Source organism: Anomaloglossus baeobatrachus, chromosome 1 (assembly GCF_048569485.1).
Source record: "Anomaloglossus baeobatrachus isolate aAnoBae1 chromosome 1, aAnoBae1.hap1, whole genome shotgun sequence".
NCBI classification, from domain to species: Eukaryota; Metazoa; Chordata; class Amphibia; order Anura; family Aromobatidae; genus Anomaloglossus; species Anomaloglossus baeobatrachus.
Window position 1 is genome coordinate 844,417,349 of NC_134353.1, and position 21,413 is coordinate 844,438,761.

Genomic DNA, 21,413 nt, shown 5'->3' on the forward strand with positions numbered 1-21,413 from the left:
GCAGCACAATAAGCTAGAGAATTGGTTCCTTGAACCACCGAGCCAGTCTTGATTTGGAAGCCTGCAACCCTTTACGCTGGCTAGCGACAAGGACAAGAGTGCTTCCGAGCGGCGCAGGGACGCCGTACGATCGATGTAGAGTCTGAGTGCTCTCACCAGATCTAATCAAGTGCAAATCCTTTTCACATTGGTGAACTGGATGAAGACAAACAGAGGGTACGGATACCCTGATTGAGATGAAAGGGGGGATTCCACCTTAGGGAGAAATTCCGGAACCGGACGCAGAACCCCTTGACCTGGTGAGACACCGGGAAGGGGACTTTGCACGACAATGCTGCCCCGACAGACACTCTCTGAAGTGAAGTGACTGTCCCTAGGAAAACCACTTTCTGCGAAAGGCGTGAGAGAGAAAAATCCCTCATAGGCTCGAATGGTGGTTTCTGCAGAACCATCAGCACCCTGTTCAAATCACAGGGTTCTAACAGTCGTTTGTAAGGAAGGACTAAGCGGCAAACCCCCTGCAGGAACGTGCGTACTTGAGGTAGTCTTGCTAGGCGCTTCTGAAAAAAATACAGAGAGCGCTGAGATTTGTCCCTTAAGGGAACCGAGCGACAAACCTTTTTCCAACCGAATTGCAGGAAGGAAAGAAAGTAGGCAAGGCAATTGGCCAGGGAGAAACTCCCTGAGCAGAGGACCAAGATAAGAATATCTTCCACGTTCTGTGGTAGATCTTGGCAGATGTGTGTTTTCTGGCCTGTCTCATAGTGGTAATGACCCCTTGAGATAACCCTGCAGATGCTAGGATCCAGGACTCAATGGCCACACAGTCAGGTTGAGGGTCGCAGAATTCAGAAGGAAAAAACGACCCTTGAGACAGCAAGTCTGGTCGGTCTGATAGTTCCCCCGGTTGGCCTACCGTGAGATGCCACAGATCCGGGTACCACGACCTCGTTGGCCATTTTGGAGCGACGAGGATGGCGCGGCGGCAGTCGGACCTGATCTTGCGTAACACTCTGGGCAACAGTGCCAGAGGAGGGAACGCATAAGGGAGTTGAAACTGCGACCAATCCTGAACGAAGGCGTCTGCCGCCAGAGCTCTGTGATCGTGAGACCGCGCCATGAATGCCGGGACCTTGTTGTTGTGCTGAGACGCCATTAGGTCGACGTCCGGCATCCCCCAGCGGCAACAGATCTCCTGAAACACGTCCGGGTGAAGGGACCATTCCCCTGCATCCATGCCCTGGCGACTGAGAAAGTCTGCTTCCCAGTTTTCTACGCTCGGGATGTGAACTGCGGATATGGTGGGTGCTGTGGCTTCCACCCACAGCAGAATCCGCCGGACTTCCTGGAAGGCTTGCCGACTGCGTGTCCCACCTTGGTGGTTGATGTAAGCCACCGCTGTGGAGTTGTCCGACTGAATTCGGATCTGCCTGCCTTCCAGCCACTGCTGGAACGCTTTTAGGGCAAGATACACTGCCCTGATCTCCAGAACATTGATCTGAAGTGAGGACTCTTGCTGAGTCCACGTACCCTGAGCCCTGTGGTGGAGAAAGATCGCTCCCCACCCTGACAGACTCGCGTCCGTCGTGACCACCGCCCAGGACGGGGTTAGGCAAGATTTCCCTTTCGATAATGAGGTGGGAAGAAGCCACCACCGAAGGGAAGCTTTGGTTGCTTGAGAGAGGGAGACGTTCCTGTCTAGGGACGTCGGCATCCTGTCCCACTTGCGTAGGATGTCCCATTGAAGAGGACGCAGGTGAAACTGCGCGAAAGGGACTGCTTCCATTGCTGCCACCATCTTCCCCAGGAAGTGCATGAGGCGCCTCAAGGGGTGTGACCGACCTTGAAGGAGTGATTGTACCCCTGTCTGTAGTGAACGCTGTTTGTCCAGCAGAAGCTTCACTATCGCTGGAAGAGTAAGAAAACTCCATGCCAAGATATGTCAGCGATTGGACCGGTGTCAGATTTGACTTTGGAAAATTGATGATCCACCTGAAACTCTGTAGAATCTCCAGAGTAACGTTGAGGCTGTGTTGGCATGCCTCTTGAGAGGGTGCCTTGACCAGCAGATCGTCTAAGTAGGGTATCACTGAGTGACCCTGAGAGTGGAGGACCGCAACTACTGTAGCCATGACCTTGGTGAAAACCCTTGGGGGTGTCGCCAGGCCGAACGGCAGTGCCGCGAACTGAAGGTGTTCGTCTCCTATGGCGAAGCGCAAGAAGCGCTGATGCTCAGGAGCAATTGGTACGTGGAGATAAGCATCCTGATATCGATCGATGCTAGGAAATCTCCTTGGGACATTGAGGCGATGACGGAGCGGAGGGATTCCATCCGGAACCGCCTGGTCCTTACGTGTTTGTTGAGCAGTTTTAGGTCCAAAACAGGACAGAAGGACCTGTCCATCTTTGGAACCACAAACAGGTTGGAGTAGAAACCGTGACCCTGTTGCTGAAGAGGAACCGGGACCACCACTCCTTCTGCCTTCAGAATGCCCACCGCCTGCAGCAGAGCCTTGGCTCGCTCGGGAGGCGGGGATGTTGTGAAGAATCGAGTCGGAGGACGAGAGCAGAACTCTATCCTGTAACCATGAGACAAAATGTCTCTCACCCAACGGTCTTTTACTTGTGGCAGCCAGGTGTCGCAAAAGCGGGAGAGCCTGCCACCGACCGAGGATGCGGTGTGAGGAGGCCGTAAGTCATGAGGAAGCCGCCTTGGTAGCGGCGCCTCCGGCGGTCTTTTTAGGGCGTGATTTAGACCGCTACGCGTCGGAGTTCCTCTGATCCTTCTGAGGCCTTTTGGACGAGGAGAATTGGACCTGCCTGCGCCCCGCAAGGACCGAACCTCGACTGTCCCCTCCTCTGTTGGGGTATGATCGGTGTAGCCTGAGGAAAGGATGTATCCTTTGCCTTGGATTGTTTGATGATTTCATCCAGTCGCTCACCAAACAAGCGGTCGCCAGAGAATGGCAAACTGGTTAGGCACTTTTTTGGAAGCAGAATCTGCCTTCCATTCCCACAACCACAAGGCTCTGCGTATTACCACTGAATTGTCGGACACAACCGCCTTCCGGCTCGCCGAGTCCAGGACAGCATTAATGGCGTATGACGCAAACGCTGTCGTTTGAGACGTTAAAGACGCAGCCTGCGACGCAGACATACGTGTGACTGCCTCAATTTGCGCTTGAGCCGCTGAGACCACTTGGAGCGCCCAGACGGCTGCGAAAGCTGGAGCAAAGACACGGCAATAGCTTCATAGATGGATTTCAACCAGAGCTCCATCTGTCTGTCAGTGGCATCTTTGAGTGAAGCCATATCTTCCACTGCAACTAAGGATTTAGCCGCTGGAGATAGGAGGTCCACATTGGAACACTGAACCCAGCCCTTGACAAGGTCAAAAGGGAAGAGATAACGTGTATCCTTAAGGCGTTTTGAAAAAACGATATCTGGACAAGCCTGGTGGTTCTGGACTGCCTCCCTGAAGTCAGAGTGATCCAGAAAGCGTACTCCATGTACGCTTGGGGAACCTGAAACGGAACTTCTCCTGCTGAGAAGCTGACTCCTCAGGCGTAGGAGCTGAGGGAGAAATAACCAACATATGATTGATGGACGCCGTAAGATCGTTCACTACGGTGTCACAATCAGGTGTATCCAGGTAGAGAACATTCTCAGGATCAGAATCCTGATCAGATACCTCCGCCTTATCATAGAGAGAGTCCCCATGCTGAGACCCTGAATGATGCGGTGACGTCGAGGGATGCTCCCAGCGAGGTCGCTTAGGGGGTCTGGGACTGCGGTCCGAGTCAGACCCCTCACCCTGGGATCCCTGAGACACTCCAGGAGCACCTTGTTGTACCAACTGGGGGGGGGGGGGACCAGGGGCAATGAATCAACAGAGCCCATGGTCTGAGGGACCGGTCTGGACTGCAAGGCTTCTAGTATGTTAGCCATAGTCTCAGAAAGTCTGAAGTAAATACTGCAAACTCCGTCCCCATCACCTGGACCATTAGCAGAGACTCCGGCTGAGTAAGTTCCACAAGGGCCGTGCATTGCATACAATTGGGGTCCGTGGAACCTGCCGGCAGTATAGCCGTACATGCTGTACAGGCTGCATAGAAAAACCTGTGCTTTTGCACCCTTGTTTTTCACAGACGATATGCTGTTATCTCCCCCGACCATCAAGGAGGGTATATAGCCAAAATACAAAAGTGCGACCGAACAGTGCAATGTATAGCGTACAAGCATATATCTATATGTGCATTTCGGCACTAGTGGGGTCAGCACCACAGGTGCTGCTTACCGCCCGGTCACAGCGGGTGTGTGACCACCAGAATCCCTGCCAGGGTCTTCCCAAACTTGTCTCTTTTCTCAGTCACAGAAAAAACTGACATGAATGGCTGCCGGCGTCCTGTGTAGAGGAGGAGGCCGTGGGCGTGCCCCAGAAAGTGCGGGAATCCGGTTTCACACTGTGTACAGTGAGAGGGGTGGAGTATGCAAAGCATGCTCCATCTCTCAGCGCTGCCGTGCTGTGCAGCGTCACGCCCTTACCCTGACTGGCAGGCCAGTGGCCGGTAACGAAGTGAGAGTAGGCCGCAAAAGCCGGGGACTAGAGTGATAAGCGCGGCCCGGCATATAAGCCCTGGTCGGCGCGGAAGTCCCCGGCGCACCACAAGTCCCAGCCGCGCCTGAGATAAAAATGGCAGCGGCGGTTAGCGCGGCAGTCCCTCAATACTCTAACACACCCAGAACGCTGTAGTGTGCGATGGCACCAGTGCGGGCAGCGCCGCCATCCCTGGCGCACTAACACACCCAGCAGTGCTGCCGTGTGTCTGTGCGCGGTCCCCTTCATGGGGACACAGAGTACCTCAACGTAGCAGGGCCATGTCCCTGAGGATACTCAGCTCCATGTCCAGCAGATTCCCAGGGGCTGTGGATGGAGCACGGCCTCAGTGCCTGGAGACCGATAAGATCCCACTTCACCCAGAGCCCTAAGGGGATGGGGAAGGAAAGCAGCATGTGGGCTCCAGCCTCCGTACCCGCAATGGGTACCTCAACCTTAACAAACACCGCCGACAAAAGTGGGGTGAGAAGGGAGCATGCTGGGGGCCCTAGTATGGGCCCTCTTTTCTTCCATCCGACATAGTCAGCAGCTGCTGCTGACTAAACAGTGGAGCTATGCGTGGATGTCTGACCTCCTTCGCACAAAGCATGAAAACTGAGGAGCCCGTGATCCCACGGGGGGTGTATAGGCAGAAGGGGAGGGGCCTTACACTTTTAAGTGTAATACTTTGTGTGGCCTCCGGAGGCAGTAGCTATACACCCAATTGTCTGGGTCTCCCAATAGAGCGACAAAGAAATAATAATAATTTTATTCATTTATATAGCGCTATTAATTCCACAGCGCTTTACATACATTGGCAACACTGTCCCCATTGGGGCTCACAATCTAGAGTCCCTATCTGTATGTCTTTCGAGTGTGGGAGGAAACCGGAGAACCCGGAGGAAACCCACGCAAACACGGGGAGAACATACAAACTCCTTGCAGATGTTGGCCTTGGTGGGATTTCAACCCAGGACCCCAGCGCTGCAAGACTGCAGTGCTAACCACTGAGCCACCGTCCAGTGCCGCCCTACACTTTCTTAACTATTGTACATTTTGTACCCTGAATTTTCACTAGTTTTTATCTCTGCAGGCTCTCTCTTGTTTACAAGTGACTCTGAGCTGGTGGGAGGAGAGTACCTGCTATCATTTCACCCATTCACAGCACACAGAAGGATTCCTGTTCTTCATTCCTTTTCAGCATACAAAGACAGAAGCAGAAGCAGTGTAAATGTGAATAAAGCCAAGGGGTGAGGCAAAAGACTTGCAAGAAAGCTCAGCATAATCTGTGTCTTCCTCTGTTTTCTCACGGCTTCTCCCCACTCCTCTTTCCGTAGAGTGTAATACATGTGGCACCTCAGGAGGAGGGGAGAGGGGGGGGGGGAGGGAACTGGTGGCTCATAAGTGGAGAAGGAAGCTAAATTCTATAATACTACGTTCCTTATAATTACTTATACAATTGTATTATGCAAAGTTTGTTAAAGATAGTTTCCATGTCATAAAAGTTGTAGGAATAAGTGACCCAGATGAGCTAATGTACCAAACTGTTCTTCAACCTCAGAGAAAACCATTTTACATATTGTAATAGGTGACTGAATAATTATTAATTTTCCAATCACAATACACTTATTGCCCTGTTATGCTGGAGAGAAGCTGACAGTATATAATGGCAGCAGTTAGAAGAATAATACACGGTATAGGGACCCAGATAAGAATGAAGTGGCTACAGAAAACCATTTTCACAATGTAGTACCGCTCTGTCTAATACGCAGCTCAGCCGCATCATTTGTGCTTATGGATAATCTTGCAATTCACCCACCAATGTCAAATCCTAAAAATCTCATTCAACTCCCTTCAGGACTAACCTATTTTGGGCCTTCTGGTCAGAGAACTTTTTTTTTCCCTTTGACATTTCAAGAGCCATAACATTTTTATATGTTTCCTTTGGAAGGAAGAAAAAGGTTAATCTCCTGCGCCGCAAAACCAGTCCAAATGATGTGGATAAAATATGATCTATTGCTCAACGCGTTTCAAAGCCCTCAGAGGCTTCTTCATCGGGTCCTCATGAAGTTTGGAGGCGCAGAAAATTAATCCTTTTCTTCCTTCCATTGTTGGTATCTCCACGTGGGTTCGGCAGCGGCCTCGGCGTTTTATGGTGGTTGTGAATTGCACAATCGCACAAGGTGAGCCTTTCCGAGTTGTTTCTCCTTTAATTTTAATTGGATAAGACCCTATTTAGCTCCATTTCTCTTTCCAGCTCCTATTAATTATAAGTTTCCTTTGACATAACCATATGAGGACTTGCACTTTGCAGGAACAAGTTGAATTAATCTGTCGCACCATATCAGGTATCAAAACATATTAACTAACTTTTATTAACCCTTTATAAAAATTAAAAAACAAAAACACAAAATTAACACAGCCATTGTATTTTTTTTTTTTAACATTCTAAATCTTACACTATTCACCGAGCTGCACAAATGAAGTATTCTCTTCATTTTGTAGATCCTTTATTACTTTCATGAAAAAATACAAACAAAAAGAAAACAAAAGGCAGTCAAACAGATCTGCCGTATCTGGATCTTATAGTCTGCTGTATATAGTAGACAGAGGTCATTGTTCGACCTCTGGCTACCATTGGCACCTTTCGGCAAACCACGATCATGCTGCGTCCAGTGCACTGACAGAGTGATCCCCCACCGTCAAAGTCTTTACATGTGGAGACTGTGGGAACACTACATGTAAACATAAAAACATACAGGATCACTACATGGGAACACTACAAGTAAACTACATGTAAACATAAAAATATACAGGATCCTAGATGATGCATACATACAGCTGGGCTCCTACAGCAATGGCTGGCTCTGACGCCATGTCATACTCGGCACTGTGCCATACATGTATGGCATGGCACAGTAACGGACAGGTACAGAGAGGTGAGTAAAGTATGTGTGTTAAAGAATCAAACACATTGTACCTTTTTATTAACGAGAAGCCATTGTGGCTTATGTAGAGGTCGGAATCCAACTCCTGATTGACAATTGGCAAAAGCCCTGGAACTATTGGCGTGTATTATCCCTCTGCTCGCCACCGAAGAGCCATACACATTCAGCGTAGATCGGAACTGCAGTGAGAAATCACATGGAAACAAATGAAGAAAAATGCAATCACATACAAAGACCCATACCAGACAACCATTTTCACAATGTAGTACCGCTGTGTTTAATACCATAGCTCATGACCACTGTAATCCTAACCAAGGGCAAAGAGAAAAAGCTAACTGGTAAATTCCACATGGTATATTTAATTTAATTATAATAAAAATGGATTATGACAGCAATAAAAGGAACAGCCTATGAGGTGGAGCACTGCACAGAGCGCTAATCTCAGCTGTGCTCGGTGTCTGGATTTGCAGTTCGATACACTTCAATACGAAAGAGCGGCAAAGGTATACGGAGCGCTGGGAAGGGTATCAGAATTGTAATCAGAATTTGGTTCAGCGCTGGAGCGGCGCTTTAAATCTAAGCCCCCTGCCCCAAGTCTTATACTAACCCTAAAGCGTTTTCATGCTTTTTTAGCAGCGGTCCGGTACCTCAGCCCCATCTTATGCTTGTAACTTCTGACTGGCTGAAAGTTAGAAGTTACATCACAAGCGCTCAATGCGTCTCAATAACATCCAGAACGAGGCTCTCAGTTACACTGATTTGTGACTGCAGCGCCGGAGCTGCTGGCAGGTCACAAATCACTGTAGACAAACTGGAGCAGCGGTGAGAACAGATGAAGACGGTGGCAGGCGAGTATAATGCAGAGGGCAGGGAACTTAGATTTAAAGCAACACTCCAGCGGTACAATAAAAAATAAATTAAAAAAATGCTGGAGTGAAAATAAAAAGATCATATTAGTACAGATGACAACTGTAAAAGCCTTACATTCCAGTCACCAGTGAGACCATCGGCCGCACTGAGATACTCGCTGGCTCGCACAACATCATCAATATCCGAGAAGAAATCTAAGTAGTTTTGGTGAAGATATAAATTAAATAATTCACTTCGCATATGAGACTTCTCTACAACGGCCTGTGGGGGAAACAAGAGAAATATTACAGAACAAATATCAAAACCCTAAAATATAGACTGCCAGAAAGAAAAGGGTAACAGACGTCTGGAAATCACTAAACATTCTTCACCGGTATCTACAACCTTATTACCCAGTCTAAATGGTGGTGCCATAAAGTACTGAAAATCTTCTACTCTACACAAAGCTCACAAAGCTATTGTACAGGTCCAGACAGACTGTGCATTTGTATGGTGGCGTAGCCCCTCTACATAATCCATTGGCCATATGATAGATTGTAATCACTCTGATCAGAGTGTATGTACAATGTGGGATATGTTGGGTCTACATAAGGAATAAGAGCCTAAAGCTAAATTCAGCTAACTCACTCTGTATAATGTGAACAATCTTTGCCTTTAAACAGAACACAGTCAAAAACCGTTTTAGTGCACCGGATTCACACATAAGAGCATCAATACTGGAAAGTAAATGTCTCACCTCTGGAAGAACCAACAGCAGGTCTCGGTCATGTTGTGATAAATGGGCAGGCAATCTATGGCCGTCAGAGTCAGATTCTGGAACCTCTCCTGGAAATACATATGGAAGAGGTCATCACTGAATAACGGGCTCTAATCCTAGTTACTGTTTGGGACAGTTTATGGGCCGGGATCCTTTATAACCGCATGTACTGATGTCACACACCACTTTGTAATGTGTCTATGCAGCTGGTATTTTCCTATATGAAAATACCGCGGCAAAACTAAAGAGGGTCTGAACTGTTCGCAGAGCAAAAGCCTAAACTCATGACAAGACCTTCAAGCACATGAGCCCTCTTAAGGTGGCTTTACACACTGCAACATCGCAAACGACATCGCTGTAACGTCACCGGTTTTGTGACGTAATAGCGACCTCCCCAGCGACATTGCAGTGTGTGAAACACATCAGCGACCTGGCCCCTGCTGTGAAGTTGCTGATCGCTACAAATCGTTCAGGACCATTCTTTGGTCCTTTGTTTCCTGCTGTGCAGCATGATCGCTAGAAAGTCTCAGTGTGTAAAGGGGACTTTACAGCGACTTCGTTAGCGACTTCCCTTTCAAAAAGCTGCTTTACAACGTCCCCAATGACTAGCTAGGTCATTCTGCAGGTCCATATCGCTGTTGCGTCATTTTCCAGGTATGCCTGTTTGACAGCTCATCAGCGATTCACCAGAGACTTTGTAGTGATCCCAGACAGGTTGGGATCGCTGGTGGGATCGCTAGAAAGTCTCAGTGTGTAAAGGGGCCTTTACACAGGCACATTTCTTTGAAGGGCACAAGCACCAATAATGATTGCATTGGGGAAAGCAAACATTTAACTATTTGTTAGTTTGTTCTCAGTTATTTTAGGCTGCTGACCACTGATGTTTTTCAGCTGATTTGGCCAAAATGAAGTATTCGCTCATTTGTTGACTGGTTCACGACTTCGTACATATTGGGCAATGATTCAGAAAAATAAACTTTGGTTCGATTGATCAACGGCCCTTTTAAATAATAAAGGAAAAAAAAAAACGGATTTTTGTGTACTCACCGTAAAATCGTTTTCTCTTAGCCATCATTGGGGGACACAGGACCATGGGGTGTTATGCTGCCTATCCATAGGAGGACACTAAATAGATGTAAAAAGCATTAGCTCCTCCTCTGCAGTATACACCCCCTGGCCGGGCCAGGCAACCTCAGTTTTAGTACACAAGCAGTAGGAGAAAAAAATATTAAAAACTTATCTCAACAGAGGAACATGAGAAAAAAAAGAGTCATAACCAAATAAGGTACTGAGAGAACCAAGGCCCAACAGGGTGGGAGCTGTGTCCCCCAATGATGGCTAAGAAAAAACGATTTTACGGTGAGTACACAAAAATCCGTTTTTCTCTGACGCCTCATTGGGGGACACAGGACCATGGGACGTCCTAAAGCAGTCCATGGGTGGGAAACATAAAAGAAGACAACACAACCCAAGGACTAGGAACCAGTCCCAGACAGCCTGGAGCGCCTACTGAGAGAGGTGCTCTACTGCCATTTTCAGAATTTTCCTACCCAGGTTTGCCTCAGTTGAAACCTGGGTATGGACTCTGTAATGCTTTGAAAAAGTATGTAGGCTAGACCAGGTCGCAGCCTTACACACCTGTTCCACTGAAGCCTGATGCCGAATGGCCCACGAAGCGCCAACTGCTCGCGTGGAATGAGCCCGCAGCCCACTAGGAATGGGCTTGAGTTGCAAGCGGTAGACTTCCTGGATCGCAGAGCGAATCCAGGGAGCCAGAGCCGCCTTTGAAGCTGCCTGTCCCTTCTTAGGCCCCTCAGGAATGACGAACAAAAGTCTGTTTACCTAAAGGGGGCTGTCCTGGATATGTAATATCTGAGAGCTCTGACGAGGTCTAACGAATGCAGAGACCTTTCCACCCTATGAACTGGGTGTGGACAAAAGGAAGGCAGAACGATGTCCTCGTTCAAATGAAACGGGGTAGGAACCTTTGGAAGAAAATCCGGAAGGGGGCGCAGAACCACCTTGTCCTGGTGAAAGATCAGAAAAAGCTCGTGGCAAGAGAGTGCTGCCAGCTCCGAAACCCGTCTGATGGACGTAATTGCCACCAGGAATGTTACCTTCCAGGACAGAAGAGCAAGGGAGGATTCCTTGAGAGGTTCAAAGGGAGACCTCTTGAGACCGTCCAGAACGAGATCGAGGTCCCATGGGTCCAGCGGCCGTTTGTGCGGGGGAACTAGATGGGAAACGCCCTGGAGGAAGGTCTTGACTTGCGGTTTTTGAGCCAGGCGGCATTTTGAGAGAGTGCTGAGACCTGCCCTTTAAGGGAACTGAGAGCCAACCCCGCTTGCAAGCCAGACTGCAGAAAGTCGAGAATTTTGGGGATGGCCAGAGGCATAGGCTGGACGTTAGTTTCCCTGCACCATGAAAAGAAGATTTTCCACGTACGGTGGTAGATGCGGGATGAAGCAGGCTTTCGGGCGCTGATCATGGTGGAGATAACCGCGGGGAGAATCCCGCTCTTGTTAATACCCAGGTCTCAATGGCCATGCCGTCAGCTTCAGAGCTCTGATGGGAAATGGGCCCTTGGGTCAGCAAGTCTGGGATGTCTGGAAGGCGCCACGGTACGTCTGCGAGCAGTTGTACTAATTCGGCGTACCAGGCGCGCCTGGGCCAGTCCGGTGCTATCAGCATCACCGGGACTCCCTCTGCCTTGATCTTCCTGATTACCCGCGGCAGCAGGGGTAGAGGTGGAAATATGTAAGGCAGGCGGAAGTGGTGCCAGGAGCAGACTAGAGCATCCGTGCCGATGGACTGCGGGTCGCGTGACCTGGCTATGAACGCGGGTACCTTTGCGTTCAACCTTGAGGCCATTAGATCCATGTCTGGTGTGCCCCAGCGAGTGCAGATGTGTAGAAACACTTCTGGGTGGAGAGACCATTCTCCGGCGGCCAGGCCTTGGCGACTTAGAAAGTCTGCTGCCCAGTTCTCTACCCCCGGTATGTGTACCGCTGATATCACTGATCCCGTCGATTCGGCCCAGCTGAGGATCTTGTGGGCCTCGAGATAAGCCGCTTTGCTGCGGGTGCCCCCCTGTCGATTGATATAGGCTACAGCTGTCGCATTGTCCGATTTGACTCGAATCTGACGACCCGCTAGCAGAGGGCAGAACGCCCTGAGCGCGAGGAAGATCGCGCGGATTTCCAGGATGTTTATGGGTAGGGAAGACTCCTGGGGCGTCCAACGTCCTTGAGCAGCGTGGTGCCGGTACACTGCTCCCCAGCCTAGGAGGCTGTCGTCCGTGGTCAGGACCAGCCAGTTCACTGGGAGAAAAGATCTCCCCTTCGATAGGGATGAGGACCGAAGCCACCAGCGGAGTGCATACCTGACTGAAGGCGTCAGGTGAAGATGTTTGTCCAGAGAAGGAGGGGCTCTTGTCCCAGGCAGCTAGAAGGGCTAGCTGCAGTGGGCGGAGGTGCAGTTGAGCAAAATGTACTGCCTCCATAGCCGCCACCATCCTGCCGAGCACCTTCATGCTGAATCGAATGGAGCGAGACGGAGTACGTAGAAGGCAGCGTACCGCTTGTCGAAGAGCGATCGCCTTGTCCTGAGGGAGAAGGATCAAGCCCCGACGGGTGTCCAGGGACATGCCCAGGAAGGTGATGGATATGCTGGGACTGGGGATGATTTGTCTATATTCAGTAGCCACCCTAAGCGGGATAGGGTGTCCACGGAGATCTGTACGCTGGTTGAGCAGTCGCGGAAGGAGGGGGCCTTGATGAGGAGGTCGTCCAAGTAAGGGAGAACGACTACTCCCCTGGCGTGAAGGATGCTCATGGCGGCCGCTATGACTTTGGTGAAGACCCTTGGTGCGGTGGCAAGGCCGAAGGGTAGGGCTACGAATTGAAAATGAGAGTCCTGAACTGCGAAGCGGAGGAACTTTTGGTGATCTGGAGCGATGGGTATGTGCAGGTACGCGTCCTTGATATCTATGGAGGCGAGGAATTCCCCTTCGACCATGGATGCAATAATGGACCTTAGGGACTCCATTCTGAATCTCCGTACGTGCACATGTTTGTTCAGGTGTTTGAGGTCCAGGATGGGTCGAACTGACCCATCCTTTTTGGGGACCACAAAGAGGTTGGAATAAAAACCCCTGATCTTCTCGTCGTCAGGGACGGGTATTATCACTCCTGCTGTTTGGAGCGAGTGAATTGCTGAGAAAAAGGCCTCGCGTCGTTTTCGAGTCTTTGGGGGGTTTGAGAGAAGGAACTGACTAGGGGGGTCTGCTCGGAAATTCTATGTGGTAACCGGAAGACACAAGGTCTTGCACCCATTTGTCGTCTGAGGCGGCAGGCCAGATGTGTTGAAAGAGCCGCAGTCGACCTCCTACAATGAGTGTGTCTTCTGGGGCGCCAAAGGAGTCATGAGGGGGGGAAAACGTCATGGACGAGTCTCCCTAGTCCTGGACTGTTTCGGTCTAGGCTGCCATGACGAAGTGGGTTTCGGGGAGAGCTGAGAAGGTCAGTCCCTGCGTAGTCCGCGGCTAGTGGCGGGGGCAGAGCAGGATGTCGACCAACCAAATGAGTTCCGAAAGGAGCGGAACGAGGACTGTGGACGTCTGGTGAAGGTCGTCCTGGGCTTCAGCTGGGGAAGGGAGGTACTTTTTCTTCCCGTGGCGTCAGAAATGAGCTTGTCCAGACGTTCGCCAAACAATCGGTCTGGAAAAAAAGGAAGGCCCGTGAGAGACTTCTTGGAAGCAGAGTCCGCTCGCCATTGTCGGAGCCAGAGAGCTCTATGGATGGCTATGGTATTTGAGGCGGCAAAAGCTGCGCAGGTAGCAGCATCAATGGAGGCCTGCATGAGGTACTCCGCCGCAGCGGCAATTTGAGCTGTTACCTCTGTGACGGTATGAGGGAATTGGGATTCCTCAAGCGAAGTGTTAAGGGATTTTGCCCAGACAGAGATCGCCTTTGCGACCCACACAGAGGCAAAGGAGGGCGAGAGGGAGGAACCCGCAGCCTCAAAGGCAGAGCGGGCGAGGTGCTCCACCTGTCTGTCTGTCGGGTCCTTGATGGAGGAACCATCGGGTAAAGACAGGAGCGTTTTTGTGGCAAGGCGGGAGACCGGGGGGGAGTCGACCGAGGGCGGATCGTCCCAGCCCTTAGGGGCAGGTGAGGCAAAAGGGTACCGGGACTCTATGAGTTTACGGTTACCGAAGTGCCTGTCAGGCTTCTCCCTTTGCTTTGTGAGGATATCCTGAAACTCTGGGTGATCAGCGAAAACCTTTTGGGGTTTCCTTGCCTTCTTAAAGGAGACCACATGGTCAGTGGTAGTGGATGGGGGATCCTCCACATGCAGAGTTTGGTTGATTGCTGCTATAAGGGAGTCTATTGCAGTTTGATCATCTGGGGAGGGTGAAACCAAGGAATCATCCTGGTACAAACAGCATTCTCCCTCCTCCAGCTCTTCAGAAGCCGTGCAGCGTGTGGGAGAGCCTGCCCTGTGTGCTCCCGAGGGAGAGCCATGGGTGCCATGAGAGAGTGTTGGAGACACCCGGCCGTGTGTTCTTTTCCTGATCCCTGCAACCGGTGAAGCATGGGCCCGGATTAACTCAGAAGAATCCTCCATAGGGGTATCCTCAGGCTGCGTTCCGTCCAGGGGCCCAGAAGGGTGTGGAGGACGACATTGCATAGCCAGCACCAGGTTCTGTGACAGTTTTTCCATGGATTGGGACAGAAACTGTGCCCATTCCGGTGGGCTGGGAGCCTTAGGCTCTGGGCTGACGGTTGCGGCGGTGGTGGTGGTGGGGGCGGGTTTTGGGGGGCTATAGGGACACAGGACTCACAGAGAGAAGAGGTGTGTTTACGTGGTAGCTCAGCGTGGCAGGCAGTGCAGGCTGAATAATAGACTATGTGAGCCTTAGCACTCTTAGTACCCTTAGAGTTCTGCATGTTCCTAATAGAAGTATGCCAGGAAGGGGAGCAATGATATGCAGAGCTACAAGTGAAGCAGTGGGAAGCAATGATTGTATTTGCTTCGGTGTACCTCTCCAGAATCAGCCGATGGCCCTGCGTCCTCAGGAAGGAGTCTCTGTGGAGAACTTCGCGCGTTTTCCTGGGGGGGGGTCGGGGCTTAGCGCTAAAAGAGCGCCAAGAAGAAGTTAGTGTGCCCCCCTGCTGTCGGCAGTAAAAAACGGCGGGAAGGGAGCCTCTGTGAGAGTTTTTCTCCCCCTCCCTCCAATCAGCACACAGCTACCAGTAGATTCTCTCTGCAGGATTCCCTGCAATCAGCAAGGGACTTTCCCCTCCTCCAGCCAGCACGCAGCTATGGTGGGAATAAAGACTGTAAATTCAGCAGTCCTGGGAGTCTTCCCTGCACCGTCTTTCTCCCTTTGTCTGGGAAACCAGTCAGGGGGGATCTCACCTTAACACTGCCTCAGTCCAGGCAGTGGAAATAGAGTCAGCCTGCTGTGTTCGGCCACACAGGTGCAATGTATTAACTCAGAGCCTGCAAAGAGGGGCTGAGGAATTGTGCCTCTGCCCTGGGCTCTGGAAAATCGGTGTCTGTGGGACCCGTCGTCCAGGAAAAGGCAGCCCAGGATCCAGCGTAGCAGGAGGGGGTACGTGGAGGCAACACTCCGCGTTCCCGCCCGTTGATGGTATTGGGAGATCGGTTCCTAAGGGAAACCATCGCCCTCAAAAAATAACAAAACCTTGAAAGGATGTGCCTCCTACAGACACTAAGCTAAAACGGAGGTTGCCTGGCCCGGCCAGGGGGTGTATACTGCAGAGGAGGAGCCAATACTTTTTGCATCTACTTAGTGTCCTCCTATGGATAGGCAGCATAACAGCCATGGTCCTGTGTCCCCCAATGAGGCGTTAGAGAAAAAAAAGAGAATTTTGTTACTTACCGTAAATTCTTTTTCTTATAGTTCCGTATTGGGAGACCCAGACCATGGGTGTTTAGCTTCTGCCTCCGGAGGACACACAAAGTACTACACTCAAAAGTGTAGCTCCTCCCTCTGAGCTTATACACCCCCTGGTAGCCAGTCCTAGCCAGTTTAGTGCAAAAGCTGAAGGAGAATAGCCACCCACAAGTAGAACCGAGTAAGAACCGGAACAACCGGAGACTCTGTCCACGACAACAGCTGGTGATAACACGCGGAACAAGAAAATTGCCAACAGGCAACAGGGAGGGAGCTGAGTCTCCCAATACGGAACTATAAGAAAAAGAATTTACGGTAAGTAACAAAATTCTCTTTTTCTTTATCGTTCCTTTGGGAGACCCAGACCATGGGACGTTCCAAAGCTGTCCCTGGGTGGGAATAAACAGAAAAAACTAAGAAGTAGGTGGAGCCTAACTTCACAAGTGGGCGACAGCCGCCTGAAGGATGCGTCTGCCCAAGCTCGCATCTGCCGAAGCATGAGCATGCACTTGGTAGTGCTTCGAAAAGGTATGCAGGCTAGTCCAAGTGGCAGCCTGACAGACTTGTTGAGCCGTAGCCTGGTGCCTAAAAGCCCAAGAGGCACCGACAGCTCTGGTCGAGTGTGCTTTGATCCCCGGCGGGGGAGGCACCTGAGTACTCTGGTAGGCGTCTGAAATGGTCGATCTAATCCAACGGGCCAAGGTCGGCTTAAAGCAGAGAGACCCTTGCGCCGCCCTGTGGTTAGCACAAAAAGAGAGGTGCACCGCCTAAGCGCAGCGGTGCGAGACACATAAATCCGGAGAGCACGCACCAGATCTAGAGTATGCAGCGCTTTCTCAAAGCGATGAACAGGGGCCGGACAGAAGGAAGGCAAGGAAATATCCTGGTTAAAGTGGAAGGGAGAGACCACCTTAGGAAGAAAGTCCGGGGTCGGACGGAGAACTACCTTGTCTTGGTTAAAAACCAAAAAAGGTGACTCCGAGGAGAGCGCAGCCAAATCAGAGACTCTCCTGAGAGAAGTTATGGCAACTAGAAAGGCCACCTTTTGAGAAAGATGATACAAAGAAACCTCCCTAAGGGGCTCGAAAGGGGGTTTCTGCAATACCGTAAGGACCAAGTTAAGGTCCCAGGGATCCAAGGGCCGCCGATAAGGCAGAATGATGTGAGACGCACCTTGCATGAAGGTGCGGACCTGAGCCAGCCGGGCGAGACGCCGCTGGAACAGCACTGATAGAGCTGAGACTTGTCCCTTGAGAGAGTTGAGGGACAGTCCTAGCTGCAGACCGGACTGTAAAAAAGACAGAAGGGTCGGCAATGAGAATGGCCAAGGAGAATGGACATCAGGAGAAGAGCGACATCAGGACAGGAAAATTTTCCAAGTCCTGTGATAGATCTTGACGGAGGAAGACTTACGGGCCCGAGTCATAGTGGAGATGACTTCAGGAGGAATACCAGAAGCCGTCAAAATCCAGGACTCAAGAGCCACGCCGTCAATTTGAGCGCCGCAGAATTCGGGCGGAAAAACGGACCTTGCGAGAGCAGGTCTGGACGGTTCGGAAGATGCCACGGCATCTCCACGGACAGTTGGAGCAGGTCCGGATACCAAGCTCTCCTGGGCCAGTCCGGTGCAATAAGGATGACTCGACGGCCCTCCATTCTGATCTTGCGCAGGACTCTGGGCAAGAGAGCTAGAGGGGGAAACACGTAGGACAGATGAAACTGGGACCAGTCTTGAACCAGAGCGTCCGCGGCGAAGGCCTGAGGATCGTGGGAGCGAGCCACGTAAACCGGAACCTTGTTGTTGTGACGGGATGCCATTAGGTCCACGTCCGGAGTGCCCCACTTGCGGCAGATTGACTGAAACACTGCCGGGTGCAGGGACCACTCGCCACCGTCCACGGATTGACGGCTGAGATAATCTGCCTCCCAGTTTTGGACTGCGGATATGGTGGACTTGGAGTCCTCCGCCCATTGAAGAATGCGTTGGACCTCCAACATTGCCAGGCGGCTGCGTGTCTCGCCTTGGTGATTGATGTAGGCAACCGCTGTCGCGTTGTCTGACTGGACTCGAATGTGCCTGCCCGCCAACAGGTGGTGAAAGGCTAGGAGAGCTAGAAGCACAGCTCTGGTTTCCAGCACATTGATTGAAAGGGCTGACTCGGACGGAGTCCAAGTGCCCTGAGCTCTGTGGTGGAGATGTACCGCTCCCCAGCCGGATAGGCTGGCATCCGTGGTGAGAATCACCCAGGACGGAGTCAGGAAGGAGTGCCCTTGGGACAGGGAGAGGGGTCGAAGCCACCACTGAAGAGAGCTCCTGGTCCGTGGCGACAGAGCCACTAACCTCTGTAAGAAGGAAGGCCGCTTGTCCCAACAGCGGAGAATGTCCAGCTGCAGAGGACGCAGATGGAACTGGGCAAAGGGAACCGCCTCCATGGAGGCCACCATTTGACCCAGCACCTGCATCAGGCACCTGAGGGAATAACGGCGGGGCCTCAGGAGCGAGCGCACCGCTAGCCGGAGAGACTGCTGTTTGATTAAGGGCAACTTCACAAGTGCCGGCAAAGTCTCGAACTGCATCCCTAGGTACGTGAGACTCTGGGTCGGAGTCAGAGTGGATTTGGGAAGATTGACAATCCACCCGAATTGGGCTAGGGTGGCGAGAGTGAGCGAAACACTCCGCTGACAGTCTGCGCTGGATGTACCCTTGACCAGAAGGTCGTCCAGATAAGGAAGCACTGCTAACCCCTGGAGGTGCAGGACCGCAATCACTGCCGCCATGACCTTGGTGAATACCCGAGGGGCCGTGGCTAACCCGAAGGGGAGAGCCACGAATTGGAAATGATCCTCTCCTATCGCAAAACGTAACCAACGCTGATGTGACACTGCGATTGGCACATGTAGATAGGCATCTCTGATGTCGATGGACGCCAGGAACTCCCCTTGGGTCATAGAGGCAATGACTGATCGCAGAGACTCCATGCGAAAATGCCGCACCCAGACATGCTTGTTGAGAAGCTTGAGATCCAGGATGGGCCGGAAGGTACCGTCCTTTTTTGGAACTAGGAAGAGATTTGAGTAAAAACCTCTGAACCGTTCCTGAGCGGGAACTGGGACAATCACTCCGTTTGCCTGCAAGGATGCCACGGCCTGCGAGAAGGCGGCGGCCTTGGAGCAGGGGGGAGTTGAGAGAAAAAATCTGTTTGGAGGGCTGGAAGAGAATTCTATCCTGTAGCCGTGAGATATGATGTCTCACCCACTGATCGGAGACTTGCTTTAACCAAGCGTCGCCAAAGTGGGAGAGCCTGCCACCGACTAAGGACGTGGCTGGAGCGGACCGAGAGTCATGAGGAAGCTGCCTTAGTGGTAGAACCTCCTGTGGTCTTCTGCAGACGCGCTTTTGGGCACCAGTTGGATTTCTGATCCTTGGCTGAGTTAGCGGACGAGGCGGAAGGCTTAGAGGATGACCAGTTGGAGGAACGAAAGGAACGAAACCTCGATTGATTCCTACCCTGGGCGGGTTTCCTGGTCTTGGTTTGTGGCATGGAAGTACTCTTCCCGCCAGTAGCTTCTTTAATGATTTCATCCAGCTGTTCACCAAACAGCCGTGAACCAGCAAAAGGGAGCCCAGCAAGAAACTTCTTGGAAGAAGCATCTGCCTTCCACTCTCGAAGCCACAAAATCCTGCGGATAACAAGAGAATTAGCTGAAGCCACCGCAGTGCGGTGAGCAGCCTCTAGCATGGCAGACATGGCATAAGATGAAAAGGCTGAAGCCTGAGCAGTTAAGGTAACCATCTCAGGCATAGATTCCTTGGTGAGGGAATGCATCTCCTCTAGAGAAGCAGAGATGGCTTTGAGAGCCCACACTGCTGCAAAAGTCGGGGAAAACGCGGCCCCCGCAGCTTCATACACAGATTTGGCCAGAAGGTCAATCTGACGGTCAGTGGAATCCTTAAGTGAGGTGCCGTCAGCCACCGACACAACGGTCCGGGCTTTTAGCCTAGACACCGGAGGGTCTACCTTTGGGGAGTGAGACCACTCCTTGACCACCTCAGGTGGAAATGGAAACCGGTCATCAGAACCACGCTTTGGAAAGCGTTTGTCAGGGCAGGCCCTGGGTTTGGTCACAGCGGTCTGAAAACTGGAGTGGTTAAAGAACACACTCTTCACTCTCTTAGGCGAGGTAAACTGATGTTTTTCTGCCAAAGAGAGTTGCTCCTCTGACACTGGCGGATTGAGATCCAGCACAGAATTAATAGAAGCAATCAAATCACTAAGATCTGAGTCACCCTCAGAGAAATCGATGGGATACATAGCCTCCGAGCCCCCAGTGAGGGCATCCTCCTCATCTTGAGAGTCAGCTCTTGAGACAGAGCCGTGGGATGGGGAGGGGGAGGAAACCCTGCGCCTTCTCTTAGAAGGACGGGGTCTGGGATCAGATGATGAATTCTCCGTGAGCTCTGATGGACGGAGGTCAGAGGATAGGAGTCCTCTGTCAAGAGTATTAGAGGTACCCTGTGAGGGAGGCTGATGCATATTCATCAAAGTCCTGGACAAAAGTCCCATGGACTCAGCAAATGACTGGGATATGGACCTAGAAAAGGACTCTACCCAGGCCGGGGGTTCAGTCACAGGTGCAGCAGCAGCCTGAAAGACCACTGGGGGTGAGACTCCAGGCTGTGGCACCGCCAAGTTAGAGCAACCATCACAGTGTGGATAAATGCTCGGCTCAGGCAGCAGGAACTTACATGCAGTGCATGCAGAATAAAGCTTTGGAGCCTTGCTCCTTGTGTGAGACATGCTGCTGGAGTGGGGACTTTGCAGAGAATGAACCCCAGGGAGAATATACAGAGGTCCACAACCGGAGACCTGCTGTGGCTTACCAGACCGCTGAGCGCGGTGTTGTGTGCCCTCCAGATCCCAAAGCCCGGTCCCCCAGTCACAGCACCTCAGCAGAGATGCAGAATGCAGGATGTCCCAGAGCAGAGTGAACTCTGCCTGAGAAATGGAGAGAGGGGGCGGGACTAGGGGGCGTTCCTATAAAAGAGCGGGAACTGGAGGGCTAGAGAGACCTGCAAGGAAGGAGGGACGCCCCAGCAGTGGGGAGTGTCCCTCCCCTGTGTAGAACGGCCGCCGGGAGGAGCTGAACCTGTCCCTCTGCATGAGTGACATGCAAGGGCAGGAAAATGAAACTAGGCCTCCGGCGAAGCCGGGGCCTAAATTTAAGCGGCGAGGCCGACAAGCAGGCACCATCGGCGCGGTTCTCAGGCAAAAGCTAGAGAACCCGCCGGAAAAGTTAAAACAATCACATACAGCA

General features: G+C 51.6%; 1 protein-coding gene across 1 annotated transcript in view; it reads right to left on the reverse strand.

Annotated features, from left to right (window-relative positions):
• RAD17 (RAD17 checkpoint clamp loader component) overlaps positions 1 to 21,413 on the reverse strand; it is a 54,508-nt gene that overhangs the window by 10,927 nt on the left and 22,168 nt on the right. The window contains exons 12-14 of the mRNA XM_075325151.1: positions 9,152 to 9,240; positions 8,530 to 8,676; positions 7,578 to 7,724 (exon numbers count right to left, since the gene is read on the reverse strand). Coding sequence (XP_075181266.1) covers positions 7,578 to 7,724; positions 8,530 to 8,676; positions 9,152 to 9,240 — 383 coding nt within the window. The remainder of the gene's footprint in view (positions 1 to 7,577; positions 7,725 to 8,529; positions 8,677 to 9,151; positions 9,241 to 21,413) is intronic.